The sequence below is a fragment of the Salvelinus fontinalis genome, chromosome 11, assembly GCF_029448725.1.
Source record: "Salvelinus fontinalis isolate EN_2023a chromosome 11, ASM2944872v1, whole genome shotgun sequence".
NCBI lineage: Eukaryota > Metazoa > Chordata > Actinopteri > Salmoniformes > Salmonidae > Salvelinus > Salvelinus fontinalis.
Genome location: NC_074675.1, coordinates 17,481,315 through 17,502,529, shown reverse-complemented (window position 1 = coordinate 17,502,529; position 21,215 = coordinate 17,481,315). Strand labels below are relative to the sequence as shown.

Below are 21,215 nucleotides of genomic sequence, written 5' to 3'. Positions count from 1 at the left end.
ATTCCCCCGGAGAGCTTGCGAGAGACTCCCTATGATTGGTCAATTAGTCATTCAGGAAAAGTGTTTCCACCTTCAAGGAATAATCCACTCAAAAACGTTTTTTAAAAATGCATTAGTCTCAAAGTGTTTTGGGTGTCAGCAGTCAAGGAATCAAGCGATTTGCATTATCATGATGAGGTGGCAAGTTACAATGTGCTTTTTGAAAGTCTCATATCTTGAAAATTTAATTGCTCACATGCAAAACATTTTGGGACTGAATCAACAGTGGACTACAAATACCAAAATATTGTTTTTTAGTGGATTATTCCTTTAATGCAGTGCACACCCAGCATGGTGACAAAGGTCAATAGTCCCTTTTCCCTCTATTTCTGTTTTTATTCTATTGTTGTTGCACAGCGAAAAGGGAATTGATCTAACCTCACAGTGATTGCCATGCAAAGTGGCCAAATTTGGCACCAAATGGAATGTTTGAACTCTGTCTAAAGTCCAAACGTTACCTCCACTGCCACGTGGCCAATCCACAGGTATTATTATGATCACATAGAGAGAGGAAACTACTGCTACAGCATGCCAGCGTTTAAATCTGTACATACCAGCATTGGAAACCCAGTTCTGATTGTCTGTGCGTGTTGCAGGCTTCAGGCCTGCATAAATCAAAGAGAAAACCAGGCCAAAACCGAACCTGTACGATCCCAAATATGCTGTATTTACCCTCCTACACGACAGGTCAAGTTTCAAAGTTTCCCTCTCCGGGTTACGTGAAACACAACAAATATTGACTGGGGCCAAGCGTCTATCAACACTCAGTGGATTTTTAACCCTCATTTTGGGATCTTTCTGCTCCCTCTTGGGTCCCGGCTGAAGGACTATATTTGGGAGTGTTAAACCTTAGGCAACACATACAGGCCTGGAACCATGAGACGCCTGGCTCTCCTCCTAGGCCTGCTGGCCCTACACCAAACCCACTGCTTTGAGTTTGTGGTAGAGGGAGAGTGGGAGACGGAAACGGTGAGTTGATATAGTTCAATGTCGACTGTTATACGAGAACGAGATTTGTTTTATAGATGTGTCTTAATTGCTTAAATGCTGCTGGACCCCAGAATGAGTAGCTCCTGCCTTGGCAGCAGCTAATGTGGATCCTTAATAAATACAAATGTGTGTAGATACAGCCATCTCTCTGTCAAATGTGTTTTTTGATAACGTTCCTTTTGCAGAACTATATTTTATGTGACGTCCATGTGATTGATTAATGTACAACTTTTATTCTCTATTTTACAAACGGCCCTTTTGTTCTACCAGTCATTAGAGGAACAACATGGACGATTTAAGGTGAGATGAAACTCTTCTTTTCTTTTTTCAAACAATTTGTCTGAACTAATGTTATATAATGTCATAGTTTGCTATTCACAATCGTTAATAATGTGCATTTCTTATATTCAATATTACATTGATTCAATAATGCAACATATTATGAGGGAATTTATCCTGTCTTGAGGTGGGTTTTTTGTTTTGCCCAGTTACAGAAATAGAATACCAACAACATGTAAAAGCAAGCAGTCTGCTTCATTGACCTCTGAACTATTGATAAAGGGGTTACGTAGAGATCAATGGATTGAACCTAATGAAAGTCCTATACATGTGGTCAATATAGGCTTACTGACAATTCAAACATTTAATTTAGAATGTCTATAGAATTGTTATGTCATTTTCACCTAACTATAAATACTGTTACGTATGAAACATTTTCTCTCTGAGGGCAGTATGGGACAATACAGATACTCCTGCATCTGCATTGCTTTCTTTTTGGGGTTTTAGAATGGGTATCTGTAAAGCACTTTGTGGCAACAGCTGATGTAAAAAGAGATTTATAAAATGCATTAGCTTGATTGATTGGTATAGAGCTCATTGTTTCTGTGTGTTCCCAGAGGGCAATATTGACCAGTGAGGAGCAGGAAGACTTTGAGGTAGGTTTCTCTCTCCGGTCTCTGCTTGATGTTCGACCCCTCTGTCCACTGTGACAGAGTTTAGTCCTCTTATCTACTAATCAATGGTCCTGTTTGAAGAGAATCCTCTGACAGACAGGTTATTGACTTCCCTCTGCTACATCCATTTAACGTTTCTGTGGTAAAATGTGTCACTTTCTTTCTCAGAATTCACAGCCTGCTATACACTGACTATACCAAACATTAGGAACACCTTCCTATTATTGAGTTGCACCTCCCCTTTTTGCCCCCAGAACAGTTTCAATTCGTCGGGGCATGGATTCTACAAGGTGTCGAAAGCGTTCCACAGGGATGTTGGTCCATGTTGACTCCAATGCTTTACACAGTTGTGTCAAGTTGACTGGATGTCCTTTGGGTGGTGGACCATTCTTGATACACACAGGAAACTGTTGAGCGTTAAAAACCCAGCAGCGTTGCAGTTCCTGACACCTACTACCATACCCCATTCAAAGGCACTTAAACATTTTGCTTTGCTAATTCACCCTCGGGACGGCACACACACACAAACCATGTCTCAATTGTCTCAAGGCTTAAAAAGCCTTCTTTAACCTGTCTCCTCCCCTTCATCTATATTGATTGAAATGTATTTAACAAGTGACTTCAAAAAGGGACCATAGCTTCCTCCTGGATTCACCTGGTCAGTCTATGTCATTGAAAGAGCAGGTGTTCTTAAGGTTTTTTATCATCAAGTAGATACTCCAAAGAAACATGTTTCATATCCATTTTTCAGTCAGATATTTTGATTTGTAGATTTAAAAAAAATAATTCTGTGTCCCGAAACCAGTTGTTTTATGTGGTTTATATGTAAAGATGTAGAGAGCTTGACTCATAATTCCTATGCAACGGCACTCGTCCCTCGTTGATGACATCACAGCCAAAGTCAGTCTCACGCGCTCCACCTCTCTCTGTAGGCCATCCGGGGTGATGACATCACAGTTAAGAGCTACAAGGTGGAGAGCCGCATCACGTCGCGGTTCTGCCACACCACGGTCAAGAGCTCTGTGGTCAACTCTGGTCCAAATGCCCAGAGCATTGGCTTCAACGTCCAGATCCCCAAACGAGCCTTCATCACCAACTTCACCATGTGAGCCAACCGTCTCAATCACAATCAAAATCACAATCTCAATTCTCAATCACAATCCCAATGTCACAATTGCAATCACACTGCAATACCACCCTGAAATGAATGGAAAGAGCTGTGAACTATGTTGTGTCCTGTTGTTAGGAATGTGAATGGGATCACGTTTGTGGGCTCAGTGAAGGAGAAGACTGTGGCTAGGAACCTCTACGCTCAGGCTAGAGCCAGAGGGAAGGCCGCAGGTCTCGTCAGGTACCGTACAGCCCACAATGCACCATGGCTATGGTTTAGTGTAGCTATACTGAAGAATGACATCTTGGACAATACAAGGAAATGGGTTCCCACCCATTTTCTGACCGTTATGAATCCTATGCCATTCATAATGGTCTATACCGTGTATAACAAACATTGTTGTTACATAAGACCTTTCTAGTGTCCTGTGACTGACTATAGAGCTGGTAATGCTACACCACAGGGCTAACTCCCAGGACATGGAGACCTTTAAGGCGGAGGTCCACGTGCCTCCCGGCAGTAAGATAGAGTTTGAGTTGCACTACCAGGAAATGATGCAGAGGAAGCTGGGCTTCTATGAACACTCACTATACCTGCAGCCTGGACGACTGGTGCCTCAGTTCCAGGTGAGAGAGCCTACGTTTGTGCGTGACTAAGTGTGGTATTTAACGACTGTATTTGATAGGTCAGTGCTGATGTGTCAGCGTATGTGAACCTTCTCCCTGTCTCTCTGCAGGTGGACGTGTATATCTATGAGCCCAGCGGCATCGCATCTGTGGAGACACCCAGCACCTTGGGAGAGCATTTCAGCGGCATGGCCAAACTCACCTCCTCGAAGGACAAGGCACACGTGGTGTTCAAGCCCTCGCTCCAGCAGCAGAGGAAGTGCGAGAACTGCACCACCAGCGCTATCGATGGCGTCTTTACCGTCAAATACGACGTCCTGAGAGACAGTAACGCCGGGGAACTACATGTGGGTACACACACTGACAGAAACACACGCAGTAACACAGTCTTTGTGTCACTTTACTTTGTAACAGAAATGTAATACAGAAAGTATGGGTCACTGCTATCTTACTGTTTCTCCTAGGTTTCTGACGGGCATTTTGTGCATTTCTTTGCCCCGGCCAACCTCTCCCCCCTTCCTAAAAACATTGTGTTCGTCATTGACGTCAGTGGATCTATGTGGGGCGTCAAGATGAAGCAGGTGTGTGACGTAACCATAGAAAAACTCACAGGGGTCAATCTGTGCCCCATCAGGGTCGTACATCTCTCTTCTCTCACAACCGGCAGAGCCTGCCTGCCAAATGCAACACTGCCCTCATGTGGGTATTCTGTGAAACTGCACTTAATTTACTCTCCAATGTCATTTATGACTATCTCTCTCTCTTGCTCTATAACTCTCTCTCTCTCAGACTGTGGAGGCTATGCAGACCATATTGGATGACCTGACCATGGATGACTACTTCAGCATTGTTGACTTCAACCACAACGTGCGCTGCTGGAGTGAGGAGCTGGTTCCAGGCAGCACCATACAGGTGGCTGAGGCCAAGAAATACATCCAGAACATCAAACCCAACGGAGGTGAGAGAAGGGGGGAGAGAGAAGGGAGGGATGAAAGAAAGAGAGCGACAGAGAAAGAGAGAGATGTGGAGTATAAGGAAGTAGAGAGTTGGATGGAATTAAGTCATGGGGAGAGACAGAGGAAAGAGGAAGAGAGGAAAGAGTGGTGGATAACGAAAGGTTGTCTGGATATGTATCTGATTGGCTCTCGCTACCCTTCGACCCGATTCAGGCACCAATATCAATGAGGCATTGATGAGGGCGGTGCAGATGCTGGTGAAGGCGTCCAATCAGGGCATGATCGACCCACGCTCTGTCTCCATGATCATGCTGGTGTCTGATGGAGACCCCACTGTCGGTGAGACATCATACCGCTGCTGATCCCAAAACTGACAATGACTGACTTTTCATCCCCACCTCATACCACTTCATCCCCCCCCCCCCCCCCCCCCACCCCATCTAATAACCTCTAGTGGTGTACTGCCCTTCATATTATTGTGCTACCGTCATCCACCATCTCCCCCTCTCTGCGTAGGAGAGATCAAGCTCAGCGCCATCCAGAAGAATGTGAAGAAGGTCATGAGGGAGGAGTTCTCTCTCTTCTCATTGGGCATCGGCTTCGATGTCGACTACGACTTCCTGGAACGCATCGCCATGGAGAATAGGGGCGTGGCCCAGAGGATCTACACCAGCCACGACGCCTCAGATCAGATACGGGTACAATAGACCCCTCTCCCTAATCCTGCATCCAGTTGTATCACTACTCTTCCTCCATCCCCTCCCTCCGCTCTCCCCCTTTTGTATGACTACCTCTCCTCTGAATTCCCCTCCTATTGTTGTATAATCACTCTCTCACCGCCATATCTGACCTCTGGGAACTCATCGCCCTCCTCCGTTCTCCCCCTGCAGCGGTTCTACAGCCAGGTCTCGTCTCCCCTCCTGAGGAAGATCACGGTTCAGTTCCCAGAGGACTCTGTCTCTGACGTCACCCAGAACCACTTTGACAAGTATTTCAGTGGCTCAGAGCTGGTGGTGGCTGGGAAGGTGCTGCCCTCTGAGTCCACTACTCTAAACAGCTTCACCACTGCATCCGCTGTGAGTCATACATACACATGCACGCATGCACACTCATGCACATACAAAAAAAAGTACCCAAAAGTCATACTTGAATAAAAGTAAAGAAAATGACTCAAGTGAAAGTGAAAGTCACCCAGTAAAATACTACTGGAGTAAAAGTCTGAAAGTATTTGGTTTTAAATCTACTTAAGTATCACAAGTAAAACTAAAAAGTATAAATCATTTGAAATTGCTTATATTAACCAAACCAGATAGCCATGGGAAAACTCCAACACTCAGACATAATTAACCAGATATGAGGCAGTAGCGATGACCAGGGATATTCTCTTGATAAGTGGGGGAATTTTCCATTTTCCTGTCCTGCTAAGCATTCAAAATGTAAAAAGTACTTTTGGGTGTCAGGGAAAATGTATAGAGTAAAAAGTACATACTTTTAGTAGGAATGTAGTGAAGTAAAAGTAGTCAAACATATAAATAGTAAAGTACAGATACCCGAAAAAAATGACTTAAGTAGTACTTTAAAATATTTTTTACTTAAGTACTTTACACCACTGCATACACACACACACACACACACACACACACACACACACACACACATACACACACACACACACACACACACACACACACACACACACACACACACACACACACACACACACACGCAGCCGTGTCCTACCCTCTCTCTGTCCACCTCTTCTTCCCAGGATCGTCTGGACCTGTCCCTACAGACTGAAGCAGACTACCTGGAGCTAGACGCTGCGTTGGCCCAGCAGCAGCATGCCTTCACTGGCTTCGCCAGACAGATGTGGGCCTACATCACTGTCAACCAGCTACTGGCCGAGAGGTGAGAGAGGGAGAGAGAGAGAGAGTTTAACACATCTTTATTTTCAATTTAAGGAGTGAATACCAAGCTTGTGCTATAATTTGCCAGCCCTTCGATACAGAATACAGAGCATAAATAAACACACAGAGTAACATTTTGTGAATGTTATATCCCTGTTCCCTGCAGGTCCCTGGCCCCCACTGCTGGTCAGAAGAGGAAGATCACACAGAGGATCCTGACCCTGGCTGTGGAGCACCAGTTTGTCACGCCCCTCACTGCCCTACTGGTGGAGAGTGAGGATGCCAAGGAGAGGCTGCTCGCTGACTCCCCTAAGGACCCCAAACAGGGATGCTGTGCAGGTGCCTGATCAAAATCACTAGAGTCCCCCATTTTGGGTCTTGTAAATGTACATGAGGGCAAGAGAGTGACTAAAGCTTTCCCAAACTCGTTGTGTGTGTGTGTGTGTGTGTGTGTGTGTGTGTGTGTGTGTGTGTGTGTGTGTGTGTGTGTGTGTGTGTGTGTGTGTGTGTGTGTGTGTGTGCGTGTGTGTGTGTGTAGGAGGATCTCTTGGAGGAAGGACTCCAGTGCAGATGGTTCACAGCATCCCCCCCTGGGTCCAGATGACCACCCCTGCCCCCCCTAGCCACGCCGAGAGGCCCCTACCAGATCACATCACCATAGGTGACAATAACAACACACACACACCTCTATAGCACAGTATAATGCTTCTCTACCTGTCCATATCACAATACGTAGAAACACACACATAGCCATTCACTGTGTTTTAGAAAGGGGCAGTGCGGACAAAACGTGATTTCCCTGTGTTGTATATATATTTCCACACTATGAGGTTGGAATAATGCTGTGAAATTGTGAATATTATGATAATGCACTGTGTAAGAGCTGTTTGAAAAGTTTGCCTGAAATTTCAGCTTGTTTTGCTGTGTGGTGTTTTTGGACTGCCTCGTGACATCACCAGGCGAAATAAGTTAATAGACCAATAACAAAGAGAGTTTGCACACCTCTCTGCCTATAACAGCTAGTTTTCAGGTTACACATCTCTCCCATTAGGCTCCTCCAATTAGGCCCCTCTCTCAGACCAGTCCCAGACAGTCCTAGCTACATTTTTGCTTGAGAAATTGCATTTTGCTAAGAAGCTATTTTTTTAAACTTCAGTGTTGTGATGCAAAAATTCTAACAAAGTGTATTGCGCTCAGAATTAAAAAGGTATAGTGGGATATTATTCATCCTAATCAGACAGTTTTTTTACATGGACGACACATTGGAGATAATATAAGACAAGTACGGGAAACAATAGAACACTATGCCAAATCTGGGAAACCAGGCCTGATTTTCATAATTGACTTTGAAAAGGCTTTTGATAAAGTACGACTGGAATTTATATATATATATATATATATATATATATATATATATATATATATATATATATATATATATATATATATATATATATATATATATATATGCCTGGAATATTTCAATTTTCAACCCTAGGTGTAATATTAAATAATGTCTACTTCTCAGAAAGTTTTAAACTGTCAAGAGGAGTAAAACAAGGTTGCCCACTATCGGCATATCTATTTATTATGGCCATCGAAATGTTAACTATTAAAATCAGATCCAACAATAATATCAAGTGCCTAGAAATCCAGGACTTAAAAACAAAGTTTAATTGTAAGCTGACGATTCATGTTTTATTTTAAATCCACAATTTGGATCCCTTCACAGCCTCAAAGAGGATCTAGATACTTTTTTAACCTCTCTGGATTACAACCAAATGATGGTAAGTGTACAGTGCTACGTATTGGATCACTAAAAAATACAACTTTTACATTACCGTGTAATTTACCAATAAAATGGTCTAACGGTGAAGTGGACATGCTCGGTATTCATATCTCGAAAGAAAGAAATTAGCTCATTACAATACATTTTAATGTAAAGTTAGCAAAAATAGATAAGATCTTGCTACCGTGGAAAGGAAAATACCTGTCTATTTGTGGAAAAATCACCCTCATTAACTCTAGTCATATCCCAGTTTACCTATTTGCTTATGGCCTTGACTACTGTACACCTAGCGACTTGTTTTTTAAATTATATGAACAAAAATATTAGATTTTATTTGGAATGGCAAGCCAGACAAAATTAAGCGGGCCTATTTATATAAATAATATGAATTCGGAGGACAATAATGATTAAATATTAAAGCATTAGACCTCTCACTAAAGGCTTCAGTCATTCCAAAGTTATACTTAAATCCAAACTGCTTCTCGAACAGATTAGTAAAGATGTCTTACCCCATGTTCAAGAATGGCCTTTTTCTCTTTATTCAGATTACAGACTCTCACTTTCGGTTATTTGAAAATGAAATAATCTCCACAATATCACTATTTTAAAACAAGCCATAGAAAGTTGGTTGCAATTACAGTTTCATCCACCAGAAAAATAACAGAACAAATATTACAACAAATATTATGGTTAAATTCAAATATACTAATTGATTAAAAAAACAATATTTTTGTAAGGAATGTTTAAAAAAGGTATAATCTTTGTAAATGATATCCTAAATAGGACTGGCGGAGTTGTCACACATGCAGCTAACAAAAATATATGGAAATGTCTGCTGTACTCAAAATGTAAAATGGTAGAGGCAAGTGGAAGGGGGAGAAAGTAAGGAACTTGTCTGTCGGCCCTGCATTAAAGACCAAAATTGGCTAAAGAAAATTGTGATAAATAAAAAAGTATATCAGTTTCATTTAAGAACCCAAAAAATAACAGCTGTGCCATATATATTTGCAAAATAGTCTGGAAGAGATTCTCGATGTATTGATTCCATGGCATATGGTTTATGAACTGATACAGAAAACAACGCTGGATATACTATACAAAATTCTTGCAACTAATAGAATGTTATAGATATGGGGGATACAACTATCCCAGTACTGCAGATTTTGCTGCAAAGAGACAGAATCAATAGATCATTTGTTTTGGTACTGTCCACATGTAACTATTTTGGTTTATTTTTGACCATTTTAATTTCAAAACAATCACAGTAAGTTACTTAATTGTTACCCAGAAATGATTTGATATTGAGATAAAAACAGCTGCATTGGGCCATCAACATCGCCTACCTCCCTACCTGGCAATTTCTCAGTGGGTAATATTCTTATGTCCATTGTGCCACTATAGTAACGGTTGTTTGTCTGTGTGTTTTCTGTGTGACAGTGGAGAACGACCCCCACTTCATCGTCCACCTGCCTAAACACAATATGGACGTCTGCTTCAACATCGACTCAGAGCCTGGACACATCCTCAATCTGGTGTCAGACCCTGGTGCAGGTATGCGTGTGCGTGCAAAATTGTGTGTGTCTGTGCTTGTGTCCTCTTACCTCTATTCTCCGCCATCTTTGTCCTCTAGGTGTGGTGGTGAATGGCCAGTTGGTTGGCTCTAAGAGGGTGGGGGTGGAGGAGAAGGAGAAGGTGAACACGTACTTTGGCACCGTCTCAGTGTTCTACCAGCCTGACAGCATCAGGGTGTCAGTCAGCACCGACCGTATCGACCTGACCTACGGAAGGAACAATCACTCCTTCACCTGGGGAGCCACGGCCGACATCACCCAGGACAGGTAGGAACATGCACACACAGACACACACAAACCGCTGGTCAGGCACCATCAGCCTATTTTACTGTGGGAAGGTAAAAAAGTACATTTCAAAGTACACGGTTCCCTGTTTTAACCACATGCTATGATCTCTGTGTGTTTCAGGGTGAAGGTTTCCATAGTGAAGGACTCCAAGGTGATGGTGACAGTGGATGACAAGATCACTGTGATGGTGCTGCTACATCGTGTGTGGAAGAAACACCCAACCCACGTGGACTTCCTGGGCCTCTATATCCCCAACAACAACCAGTACTCCTCTCAGGCCCACGGCCTTATAGGTAGGTCACCAATTGGACTCAAGTGTTACCCTGTTACTGTACTGTTACAATAATGTTATAATCTAATTGAATTATTTTACATATAGTGGCAAGATACCCTACGTCTCCCTTAAAGTGAATCCTGCAGCAGTATCCCTATATTTAATCACAGCCTACTTCACTAGGTTTCACTGATCTCTCTCTCTGTGTGTGTGTGTGTGTGTGTGTGTGTGTGTGTGTGTGTGTGTGTGTGTGTGTGTGTGTGTGTGTGTGTGTGTGTGTGTGTGTGTGTGTGTAGGTCAGTTTGGCCAGGAGCCAGAGGTGAGGGTGTTTAACATGCACCAGGGAGCTGACCCTCTGAAGAAGGAGGCCACCATGGAGGTGAAGGGCAACAAGCTGGTCGTCACCGGGTAAGAACACACACTCTCTCATGCACATCCCTGCTGCCAGGTAAACCACACACCATTACAGGAAAAACATCAGCACACGTCACACATACTCAGTCGGTAGACTTCATCTCTGTTCAGGTAATCCTTCCACCATATCACACAGTGGGACAAAGTGCATGTGAGTGCGAACACGGTGAGGACTGTAGATGAGGTTGTAACTATTCGATGTGTGTGACAGGGGCTGGCAGAAGGACTACAGACAGGATAATAAACGTGGATCTGACGTCTTCTGCTGGTTCATCCACAACAGTGGCAAAGGCTTCATCGACGGCCATTACACCAACTACATCGTCCCGCGACTCGACAGCTTCCTGCCGCTCCCACTCTGAGTGACCAATTGCAAGGCACACAGGGGTACCATGTAACCCAGGCAGTCAGAGACAGGGCGTAGTTATAAGGGATATCCTATTCCTCAGGTACAGGAGACACACATATGCAGCCAATCTGACTACACATATCTGTTATTACCTGTTTTCATATCACATCTCTGTCTGACATCTCTCTCTCTTCATAAAACATTATAAAAAGCAGTATCAGTATGTATAGCAGTGTGAATGTTTCATTATTTTCATGAAGACTATGCTGCCGGCTTTGAACTTCATGTGCACTTCTTAACCAGAACATTCCAGTGACTGTTGTATTTCTCAGACCTCATCTTACATGGCAAAATCCAAATGTTTTTCAATCAACCATTGTATCAAACAATTCATAGGTCAAACTTTATTCAATAAGTAATATTACAACATTAAATGTATTTGTAGAGAACCATTTGAATAACAATACAAAATAAAAATAAAATGTTTCCCCCCCCATAATCATTGCTTGGCTAAGTCAGGAAGAGATACGTCCATAGAAAATGCATTCTGGGATATTTAGAGAAAGTAACTCTGACACAGTAGAGTCTCTCGGCTGATGGGCCTCAGTGGTAGGGGCTCTTGGGTTACGCTGTCATGTAGCAGAAGTCATGATAGATCAGGCCATTTTAGAGAAATCCTCATAGGCAATCCCGTTCACCCTCCTCCCTTTCATCCGACCCTGAGGAAGAAAAAAAACACACCCTTGTATGAGAAAATAAGAACCATTCATATCATCCCAAAGCAGTTTCTATACCAAACATCTATTCCACCACCAAACGGTAGAAACTGATGCATGACGAGAGCCATTTTGTGCCTGGTCCTTACCGAGTCAAGTGTGAGGGTGGCACTGAACTTTCTCTCGTCTATTGAGTCCAGTAGGGCCTCTGTGTCTCTGTACACACCGTTCAGAACCAGGACCCGTTTACCTGTGGGACAGATGGGATAGATTTAATTATTAGATTTGGTGAAATAACAGGTCAGATTATAGATAAAGTAAAAATGTACAGTTTGCAAATCATCAATTTCCTGTGGACATGTGTGTGTGTAACCGTGGCGAGAACTAGGTTACCTGGTGCAGGGATGACGGTCTCCAGGTGACTCTGGTCTAGTTTCAGTTTGTCCCCTGAGTCAATCATCTTCACTACGGCCGTGTATTTATCCTGCACCTCCTACAACACACAACTGTTAGCCTAAATACATATGATATTCTTCTCAATGGCCGCATACTGACTATAAACCTCTTATAAGCTACTTAGAACACAAAACTGTCCCAATCAAACATATTGGATATGATCACGCATGTGTGGAACTAGTGTTACCTTGACGACTCCTTTCTTCTTGTGGTACTTCTCCCCCAGTCTCTTGGTAACAACTTTGATTACGATGCCGGGGTGCAGCCAGTGGTCCGCTCTCACAGACCTCTTCTTCTGCTCCTCCATCTGAACATAACACAGTTCACAAAGGGTTACATGCGCCCGTGTTAAACACAGAGTTAACTTGACAGTGCATCAAGTCAGATCTGAGTGGGAGAACTGGAAACACTACCGTACCTCCATGATCTCACCCAGGGCTGATTTCTTCTTCTCTTTGGCTTCTGAGGTGGAGGGCGCATCTTTCCTTTTCCCTGAACCTGCTGCCTTCAGGGCACTGGGACCCAGGGCCACACTAAGGGGAAGAGGTAGACACAGTGTTAATCTGAGTGAAAGAGTGAAATCCCCACAGTCATTTACTTTTGCTGTTTTGCATTGCTATTGATGAAGGTGAGTCATTCTTACTGAGCTTCAGCATACTGTACCTGGCTTTAGATAGGCCATCCGCAGAGGAACAGGAGCCCTTGGCCAGATTGAAGGTAACTGAAATATAACCCGAAATATAACCAGCGAGAGATGAGCGGACAAAACGGTGTAATCGGTATAATTTCTGACCAAAAGAGTTATCTATAAAAAAAAAATTTAAAACATACTTTTCTCTTCTTCACTTTCTCGTTTCAACTCAGTGAAAACCGGTGCTTCCTGAAAAAAAGAGGGACAGATTGTTTTGAGTCCATAACATGTCATAGGTAAACAGTATCTTTGCTGAACAGTAGGGATGTGAATCTTTCCTTTCAAGCACGATTCGATACGATACAGGAACAAAACTTTTAGTTTGAAATAAATCTGTGTGATTTGGTTGAATTATTTTCCATTCTAAATTAAAATCTGATACTGATGAAGTCTAGGAGCGGGGCCTCTGAGCTGGATCTGTCGGAGATGACTTCTCTGAGCTAGCTCTGTGTGCGTGAGAATGATGTATGGTGTGTGTAGGCGCCTGAGCTTAGCCAGAGGTCAAACTGAGCATCTACCACTATCTGATTAGGAGGGGGGGGGGGGATTTATGCTTTTTGGCCCCTCACTTTTGAAATCTCATTCACCTACTGATTATTTTTTTAAATGTCTGTATTTATCTTTAGAAATTAGCTAAAATAGCAAATTAATATAACGCAGCTTTGGATTTCACTCCCGTCTCAAAAGCGAATGGTTGTGAACTTTACGGAGGAGAGCTGCTCTTCTCCCGCTCCGACCACAGGATTGCAAAATGCTTGTTATGAAATTACAACTTTAACCTGTTCATGTAAAAATGACCAAATGCACTGATAGTTTTGGTGGTTTTGCTTTAAACAATTTGTTATGGTGAACCTGGCAATCGAAAAGCCTCAATCAAAAGTTAGTTGTGCAATCAGAAAGATGTGAGTTGTGTCCAATCCAGTAGCCTATACAACTCCAGTAAAACAACAACCAGTAAAAAAAGAAAAGTTCAGTGCATTTGTTAACAATGACCCAGAAAATTACATTTATTTATTTTTTATTTTTATTTTACCGTTATTTTACCAGGTAAGTTGACTGAGAACACGTTCTCATTTGCAGCAACGACCTGGGGAATAGTTACAGGGGAGAGGAGGGGGATGAATGAGCCAATTGTATGAGCCATTGGTTGTCACCCAACTAATAAAGCCTAAGATTTGACATTGCGAGAGCCATTTTACAAGCATTTGAATGCTGATTGTGCCGCACAGATGTATGAATATTAGATCAGGGATAGGCTCTCGTGGGTGCGAGCTGCTCTGTGCGCAGTTGTTATCTGACTTGGAGATCAATGACTGTCATATGAATTGACATGCTTAGTTAGATAAGCTACTGAAGGAAAGGACACATAAATTCAGTCACAAAAGATTTGAGGTCTTTTTGGAAAAACGTTAGTGAACTGGGGGTTTGTAAAAAAAAACGTAAGTGAACTGGGGGTTTGTAACTTTTGTTATTGATTTTCTGACCAATATATGCTACATTTTGGGCTCCCGCGGATCAATGCACTTGTATCTTAAACATTTGTACCGGGTGCCGATGCGTACCAGTGAATCGTTACATCCCTAGTAAACAGAACCCTTGGCCAGTCCTTGTTCAGCAGACAGAGTGTAATATGTCCTCCTAGTCAGAGGAGGGCAGTAGTGGTACTCTCTCACCTCTGGCTCCCTGCCCCCTTGGCCCCGGCGGACCTGCTCCTCTATGAACTTGGCACTGCGCTCCTGGTCATCAAGGTCCTGCTTCTTCTTCCTCTCCAGCTCCTCCTGCCTCCGGATGGTCTCTGGGTCGCGGTCGATGTACTGGATGTACCAGCCTTTGGGCGTCTCATCCACCTTACAGAAACCTGGTAGAAGTCATCAGACACAGCAATGTCAGGGATCAGACAGACACAGACAAACACACATAACCTCCGTTCTAAGAGAAATGAGCGTGAAAGTACCCTCTTTCCCCAGCCACTTGGTGAATTCAGTGAGAGTCTCCCACTGGGTGGAGTTCATATGGACATGCTCTCTGTCATTGATGTACTCGTTATAGACAATGTTGTTTTGCACTCGCTTGGTTCCTGGAGAGAGAGAAAGACATTCAGTCAGGTTGAGGTTTATCCTACGGTCTCTTTATAAGTAGCTAGTGTAATATTGCGTGCACATATATAGATTCAAAAGAAATCAAATATTACCAAAGCGTCTTTTAATCAGCTCAATAAAGTCATTCTTGAACTCCCTTGGTGAGAGGAAGAGTGGAGCGGGGAAGAGCGGAGAGAGGAGAGAGGAGAAAGCAAGTAAGTCCACTGGTGGAACATCTCCCCTGGCTCATCATCACACCATTATTGACACGTCATTTTAACATTTATTGGAGACAGTGTTACAGAACACACATACCAACAGCCAGACCTAAGCAAATGCAGATTGACTCACTGTGAGAAGTTGTCCATGATCTTGTTGGGGTCCTCCGAAGCCAGCAGCAGTTGTCTCTGGTGGGACTCGGACATGCAGTGGCATTTGAAGCCATTCTATGGGCAGAAAGGGAGAGCTAGTTAAACGTTCTGTATTGTATTAACTAGCTCTTGTCCCGGGCGTTACCGTTAGTGCGCAGAGCCTAACTTCTGACATGCCTGATCAAGATTTAGCTAACGTTACTTTCCTGAGGACAATACAGTCTATCTAACTCGCTAGCTAACTTACATGGTTAATTTACATTATGTCCCAATGAGGAGGTCGTTTATGACGCGTGCAACATTTGGCTTGCACCTATTAGCAAATATGCCAAACGTCACGCTATATAACGTTAGATAGCTAACTTAGCTAGCCATCTTTCTTACCTCGTCTCGACATTGTTTCTGGCACATTTGACAATACCATCGCAATTTTTGAAGACCTTTTGCTTTAATCCTATTCCCGATCGCCTTTGGGCTTAGAAAACCCTCTTTCCCCATTTCAAATAATAATCGTCTACATAAACATATGCAAGACAATTATTTAAATTCGAAATAATCCTCGAACACGTTCAAATGTTGTTATGCTCTTCTCCTTCCTCATAAAAATCTGCTGCTTCCGTGGGTATTTCGTCATCAATTTACGTGCACTTTGAAGTAACGCGAGGTTTGTTTTTTCGTACACATGTTGCCATTTACGTGCGCTTGCGCAGTCCTGTGAGTCTGACCTTCATCGAAGTAATCATGTTCGCCAGGACCAGCGCGTTGGTGTTCCTCCCACAATGGTAATGTTTTATTTGCAAAATTCCGTATTTTTGACAACATGATTTTGAGCGTTGTGCTGTCGTACACATATGACAAGTATGTACGTCGTATGTGTTGATGAGCCATGTAAAACATTGCAAGGGCGCGCTAACCCGGTGTAGGCCGCAGATGGTGTGTGGTGCACTGGGAATGGCCAAGTTCAGCCGGTGCGGTGGCTAAGATGACATTAGCTTACTAACTAACTAGCCATGTCATTGAATTGTGTGACAGCTAACTAACGTTGGTTAAATGGTTCTTTAGCAACGCCAGATGTTTTCAGAACAGTGTTCAGCTCTTGTCAAATTCACTGTCCCTCCCACTAACTAAGTTAGCATGCATTTTCTGGATAAACCTAACATGCTAACGGTAGCTAACTGTTAGCTGGTGACATGGACTCTAGGATAAGGTTAAGTGATTGCTAGTATAGTTGTACTAACAACATTTATTCGCTTATAGGTAGCTAGCTATTTGTATTGGGAGGCAAATCCCCTAAACGTGGACATGCTCAATATGTTGCGAACTTGCAATGATAATGTTTCTAATTTACCTAGCTAATTCTGTTTGTTTTGTAGTGGGCAGGTCAGGAACATGGTTACCTTGAAGGACAGTAAGTATTTACCTTGCCATCCCTTTAACTACTCTGTATTACATAACATTCACTCTTGAGCTTCCTCTTTAAAGTCTTATGCACAAGTGAAACTTTTAAATCATGATATTGTAGCTGTGTTTCAATGTTTTTGAACCTCAAATGTTTAGTCAGTTAGTGGCATCCATCTTTCCCATTCTAGTCACCATCCGTTTGAAGTCCATCAAGAACATCCAAAAGATCACCAAGTCCATGAAGATGGTGGCCGCTGCTAAGTATGCCCGCGCTGAGAGGCAGCTGAAGCCCGCCCGTGTCTATGGAAACGGCGCCGTGGGTATGTCATTGCTCGCTCTGCATGATCTCTATACACACACACACACACACACACTAAAGTCCAAGGGAATGGATGATTTCTATGTGACGGTCATGACTGTCTGTTATTGTGGTCCTCTATTAAGACTATAGTAAGAGGGCAGGGGTATTTCAGGGCCTTTATTCATAAAGTCTCAGAGTAGGAGTGCTGATCTAGGATCAGTTTAGCCTTTCATATCACCATAAATAAGATTACATGGACAGAGGGGACCTGATCCTAAATCAGCCCTGGTACTCAGCCTCTTCTTGAATATCATCCCTGTACTATCAAGGTTGTTTCACACACACTTATTGGGAAGGCTTTTGTGACGTTTGACCGGGGTGTTCAACAAACCTGTTGATGGTCCCTCTTCTCTTGCCTGTGTGTCCTCCAGCCCTGTACGAGAAGGCTGAGATCAAGGCCCCAGAGGGAGTGGCCAACAAGCACCTCCTGATTGGTGTGTCGTCTGACCGTGGTCTCTGTGGCGCCGTCCATTCCAACGTGGCCAAGGCCATCAAGGCCAAGATTGCCACCCTCACCGGTGAGGGCAAGGAGGTGATGGTAGTCAATGTGGGGGACAAGCTGAGGAACATCCTGCAGAGGTACAGAATGATAATGAAGAAGTACAGCCACGTCAGCTTTACTTTACTGTATGATGCCCATGGCAACAGGTCCACTTTAGTGGTTCCCTTTGGAATTTAGTTTATTACCATGACAACAGTATTCCCTCCCCGCCACCCAGGACACACGGCAATTACCTGCTGCTCAGCTGCAAGGAGGTGGGCCGCAAGCCCCCCACCTTTACCGATGCTTCCATCGTCGCCACAGAGCTGCTCAACATGGGCTACGAGTTTGACCAGGGTGCTGTCATCTACAACAGATTCAGGTATGGATGGACTCCTTTCACAGCCACATCAGTGTCTTGTCTCCTCCAAATGTTTTCTTAGTTGAGACAATATTGGTATGGGAAGATTCACGTCAAGGATAGTCCCATCCTTATCCTTCAAAGTACATAGCCCATTATCAGAACAAGTCTTGAATGGATGTTATTTTTACCCCCTCATTCAGGTCTGTGATCTCCTACAAGACTGATGAGAAGCCCATCTTCTCCATTGATACTGTTGCTAATTCAGGTACAACACCATTGGTTTGAAGGTCGCTTTAATTCTTTAGTCTAAGTTGTCGGGGAGGGGGGTGCAGCTAAGCTGACATATGGAATTGTTTTAAGATGGTTATACTATGGATCATTTAGCTATTTGATTAAACATTTTAAGGCCCCTTTAAGTTTTAAAACAATATATACATATATTTGGCCTTTACTATTAAAGACCATGGAAACACATTGAATAACACATTCATACATGGCAAAAAGGACAGTCCAAAAAGAAATCATAAGCAACTAGGTTTTGAAGTGTCTGTCCTAAATCTAGGAGGTATATAAAAATATCACACACAACATGTGTACACACATTTAACCCCTTTTTGGGGGGGTAGGCACAAAACGACCTTTATATTTCCATTTGTAAAAAAAAAAAAAAAAAAACGGTACCGGTTACCTTCAGATGAGTCCCGTGACGCTTGTGGGGGTTGTAGAGCAAAACAGAACACCATCGGGTTCTAGTTTATAGCCCAAATGGTTCGCTCCTTCCCAAACAGAAGTTGGCACATGGACAGTACCTACTTCAGACGAGTCTCCTGACATTTGTGGGGTTGATCGAGGAAAACGAAGACACCGTTGTGTTTGTGAGCGTCCCCTTTCCAGAGTGGTCATAATAGTTTTTAGGCCAAACCGTTTGGACGCTACAGACGTTTTTACGAGAAGATCGATGTTTTGGGATGGCTCATGGTCTGCCACCTTTCAGCGCAGATGTGGAAGTGCTACATCGGCGGATGTGGTGGCTCCCAATGCAAAAAAACTTACTCACAGATTTTGATGTTTTTTTGTTTGTTAATTAGGTTGATGCGGTTGTACGTCAATCGACTCTAGGGGGGGGTTAGATGTATGCCCCACAAAATGGCCAACTGATATCATACGTCTTTTTCCTCTCCTGTAACAGAGAACATGGGCATCTATGATGACATTGATGCTGACGTGCTGAGGAACTACCAGGAGTTTGCCCTGATCAACATCATCTACTTTGGCATGAAGGAGTCCACAACCAGCGAGCAGAGTGCCAGGATGACCGCTATGGACAGCGCCAGCAAGAACGCCTGTGAGCATCTCCTCCTCAGCCGCTGCCTCTAACAACTGGCTGACTACTCATCCTCACTTGTCTATTAAGTTGTAGTCGTCCTGCCTCCCTCATAGCACACACAGTAGCCGTAGTCCTTTGTGATCATCTTCCTCAGTCTCCCTCTACTGCTTGATTGACCTAGTGTAATGCCTCTAGGGTTGCCGTTGATATTACAATATCAGCTAATCTGGTTGCCAGGTCTGTGTGCCTGCACTGTGAAGGCTTTGTTCTCAGATTCATATCAACCCTGGCTCTGTTCTCTCCCCTCCAGCTGAGATGATTGACAAGCTGACCCTCACCTTCAACCGTACCAGGCAGGCTGTCATCACCAAGGAGCTCATTGAGATCATCTCCGGAGCTGCTGCCCTGTGAGTACTGTTCACACGGTCAGCTTCTTTCTGCCCATCTCCCTCTCGCTTGCTCTGTTTCACTCTCTGCCCCTCTCTCTCCCTCACACATTAGTTGTCTCCCCTTGGTGTTTGATCTGTCCCTCACAGTAATGTTTTTCTTCATACACATTCATCCCCACTCATTCTTAACCTTGATTAGTTACCTAGACCTTTGAAAATATCCCCAACTTGACTCCTTGCATGAGCCCACCCATTGTCTGTCATTATTAAATATTTAGACTTCTTTTTAAGTTTGTTGACTAATCATTATTTTCTGTCTACCTTATTACTCCAATCCCTCATGTTGATACCAGGACATAAATCATGTGATTGTAGGTAACAGCCCCTAGGGTACATGTGCTATGCTATGCTCAAAGGAGATAGTTGCAAGTGCTTTTTAGTCCAGGACTATGCTTAATCTGTGTCCGGAAAACCGTCCCACTGTAGTCTTAAAATGGAATAGTTCCATCTAGGGCCTAGTGTGTTCAATCATGTATCCTGTGTTTTTAGAAACCCTATTATTCCCCCACATTTACTGTGACATTTTGGTTGGGTGTTTTGATTTCATCTTGTTTTTTCTGAATGTGTTTTCTGTGTGGTTTCAGATAAATGGACAAGGTCCTCCTGCCATCATCGCCTGTGGTTCTGGCATACATGCTTCCGAGTACTTCAAACGGCTGTCGTCGAGAGTTTTATGAACATTTGTGCTTCTATTTGTAAAATATACGGTAAAAAATAAACCTCTTACAGAGAAACATGTTTTTTTCATATGTCCTCCTAGTTCTACTCACAATAAATCCTACTTGTGACCATGAAAAGAGTGATGTTTGAGCATAATGCTAGGCTACAATTTTACTTTGCTATTATGTTTTCCTTCTGTCTGAAAAATGCTAATCCACTGCCAAATATAGGCTGTTTATGGAATGTATCACTCCAAAAGGTTATCATTGCACTCAATTCCTTTGAAATAATAGTTATGGTATTTGGCACAACTCTTAGTATTCTACACTAATGAAATGTATAAATGCAACAGTTTAAAGATTTTTCTAAGTTACAATTCATATATGGAATTCAGTCAATTTAAATAAATTCATTAGGCCCTAATCTATAGATTTCACATGACTGGTAATACAGATATGCATATGTTGATCACAGACCCTTAAAAAAATAAAAGGTATCAGGAAACCAGTCAGTATCTGGTGTGACCACCATTTGCCTCATGCGGCGAGACATCTCCTTCGCATAGAGTTGATCAGGCTTTTGATTGTCTCTTG

At 43.1% G+C, this 21,215-nt stretch overlaps 3 protein-coding genes across 4 annotated transcripts; 2 read left to right on the top strand and 1 right to left on the bottom strand.

Moving 5' to 3' along the window:
* Positions 1 to 741: 741 nt before the first annotated feature.
* On the top strand, positions 742 to 11,494 carry LOC129865189 (inter-alpha-trypsin inhibitor heavy chain H2-like). The gene is made up of 20 exons (XM_055937749.1): positions 742 to 1,008; positions 1,300 to 1,329; positions 1,926 to 1,964; positions 2,915 to 3,087; positions 3,229 to 3,333; positions 3,557 to 3,719; positions 3,830 to 4,066; positions 4,184 to 4,300; positions 4,509 to 4,677; positions 4,889 to 5,014; positions 5,192 to 5,373; positions 5,566 to 5,751; positions 6,444 to 6,583; positions 6,749 to 6,921; positions 7,121 to 7,243; positions 9,809 to 9,922; positions 10,002 to 10,209; positions 10,351 to 10,523; positions 10,801 to 10,912; positions 11,130 to 11,494. The coding sequence occupies exons 1-20, from the start codon at positions 916 to 918 to the stop codon at positions 11,278 to 11,280; spliced, it is 2,814 nt and encodes a 937-aa protein (XP_055793724.1). The 5' UTR covers positions 742 to 915; the 3' UTR covers positions 11,281 to 11,494.
* Positions 11,495 to 11,656: 162 nt separating this feature from the next.
* Positions 11,657 to 16,215, bottom strand: LOC129865190 (DNA/RNA-binding protein KIN17-like). Its single transcript, XM_055937750.1, has 12 exons — positions 15,964 to 16,215; positions 15,560 to 15,654; positions 15,322 to 15,365; positions 15,085 to 15,207; positions 14,804 to 14,988; positions 13,271 to 13,319; positions 13,103 to 13,160; positions 12,858 to 12,972; positions 12,627 to 12,746; positions 12,377 to 12,476; positions 12,133 to 12,233; positions 11,657 to 11,986 (listed from the first exon to the last, which is right to left on the bottom strand). The coding sequence occupies exons 1-12, from the start codon at positions 16,075 to 16,077 to the stop codon at positions 11,924 to 11,926; spliced, it is 1,167 nt and encodes a 388-aa protein (XP_055793725.1). The 5' UTR covers positions 16,078 to 16,215; the 3' UTR covers positions 11,657 to 11,923.
* Positions 16,216 to 16,252: 37 nt separating this feature from the next.
* LOC129865191 (ATP synthase subunit gamma, mitochondrial-like) lies at positions 16,253 to 20,696 on the top strand. 2 transcript variants are annotated; one of them, XM_055937751.1, is made up of 9 exons: positions 16,253 to 16,361; positions 16,953 to 16,987; positions 17,169 to 17,300; positions 17,713 to 17,920; positions 18,061 to 18,204; positions 18,387 to 18,451; positions 19,376 to 19,531; positions 19,824 to 19,920; positions 20,547 to 20,696. In XM_055937751.1, the coding sequence occupies exons 1-9, from the start codon at positions 16,321 to 16,323 to the stop codon at positions 20,548 to 20,550; spliced, it is 882 nt and encodes a 293-aa protein (XP_055793726.1). In that variant the 5' UTR covers positions 16,253 to 16,320; the 3' UTR covers positions 20,551 to 20,696. The 2 variants fall into 2 exon arrangements, with proteins under 2 accessions (XP_055793726.1, XP_055793727.1); XM_055937752.1 differs by lacking the exon at positions 20,547 to 20,696 and having other exon boundaries at positions 19,824 to 19,924.
* Positions 20,697 to 21,215: the final 519 nt, after the last annotated feature.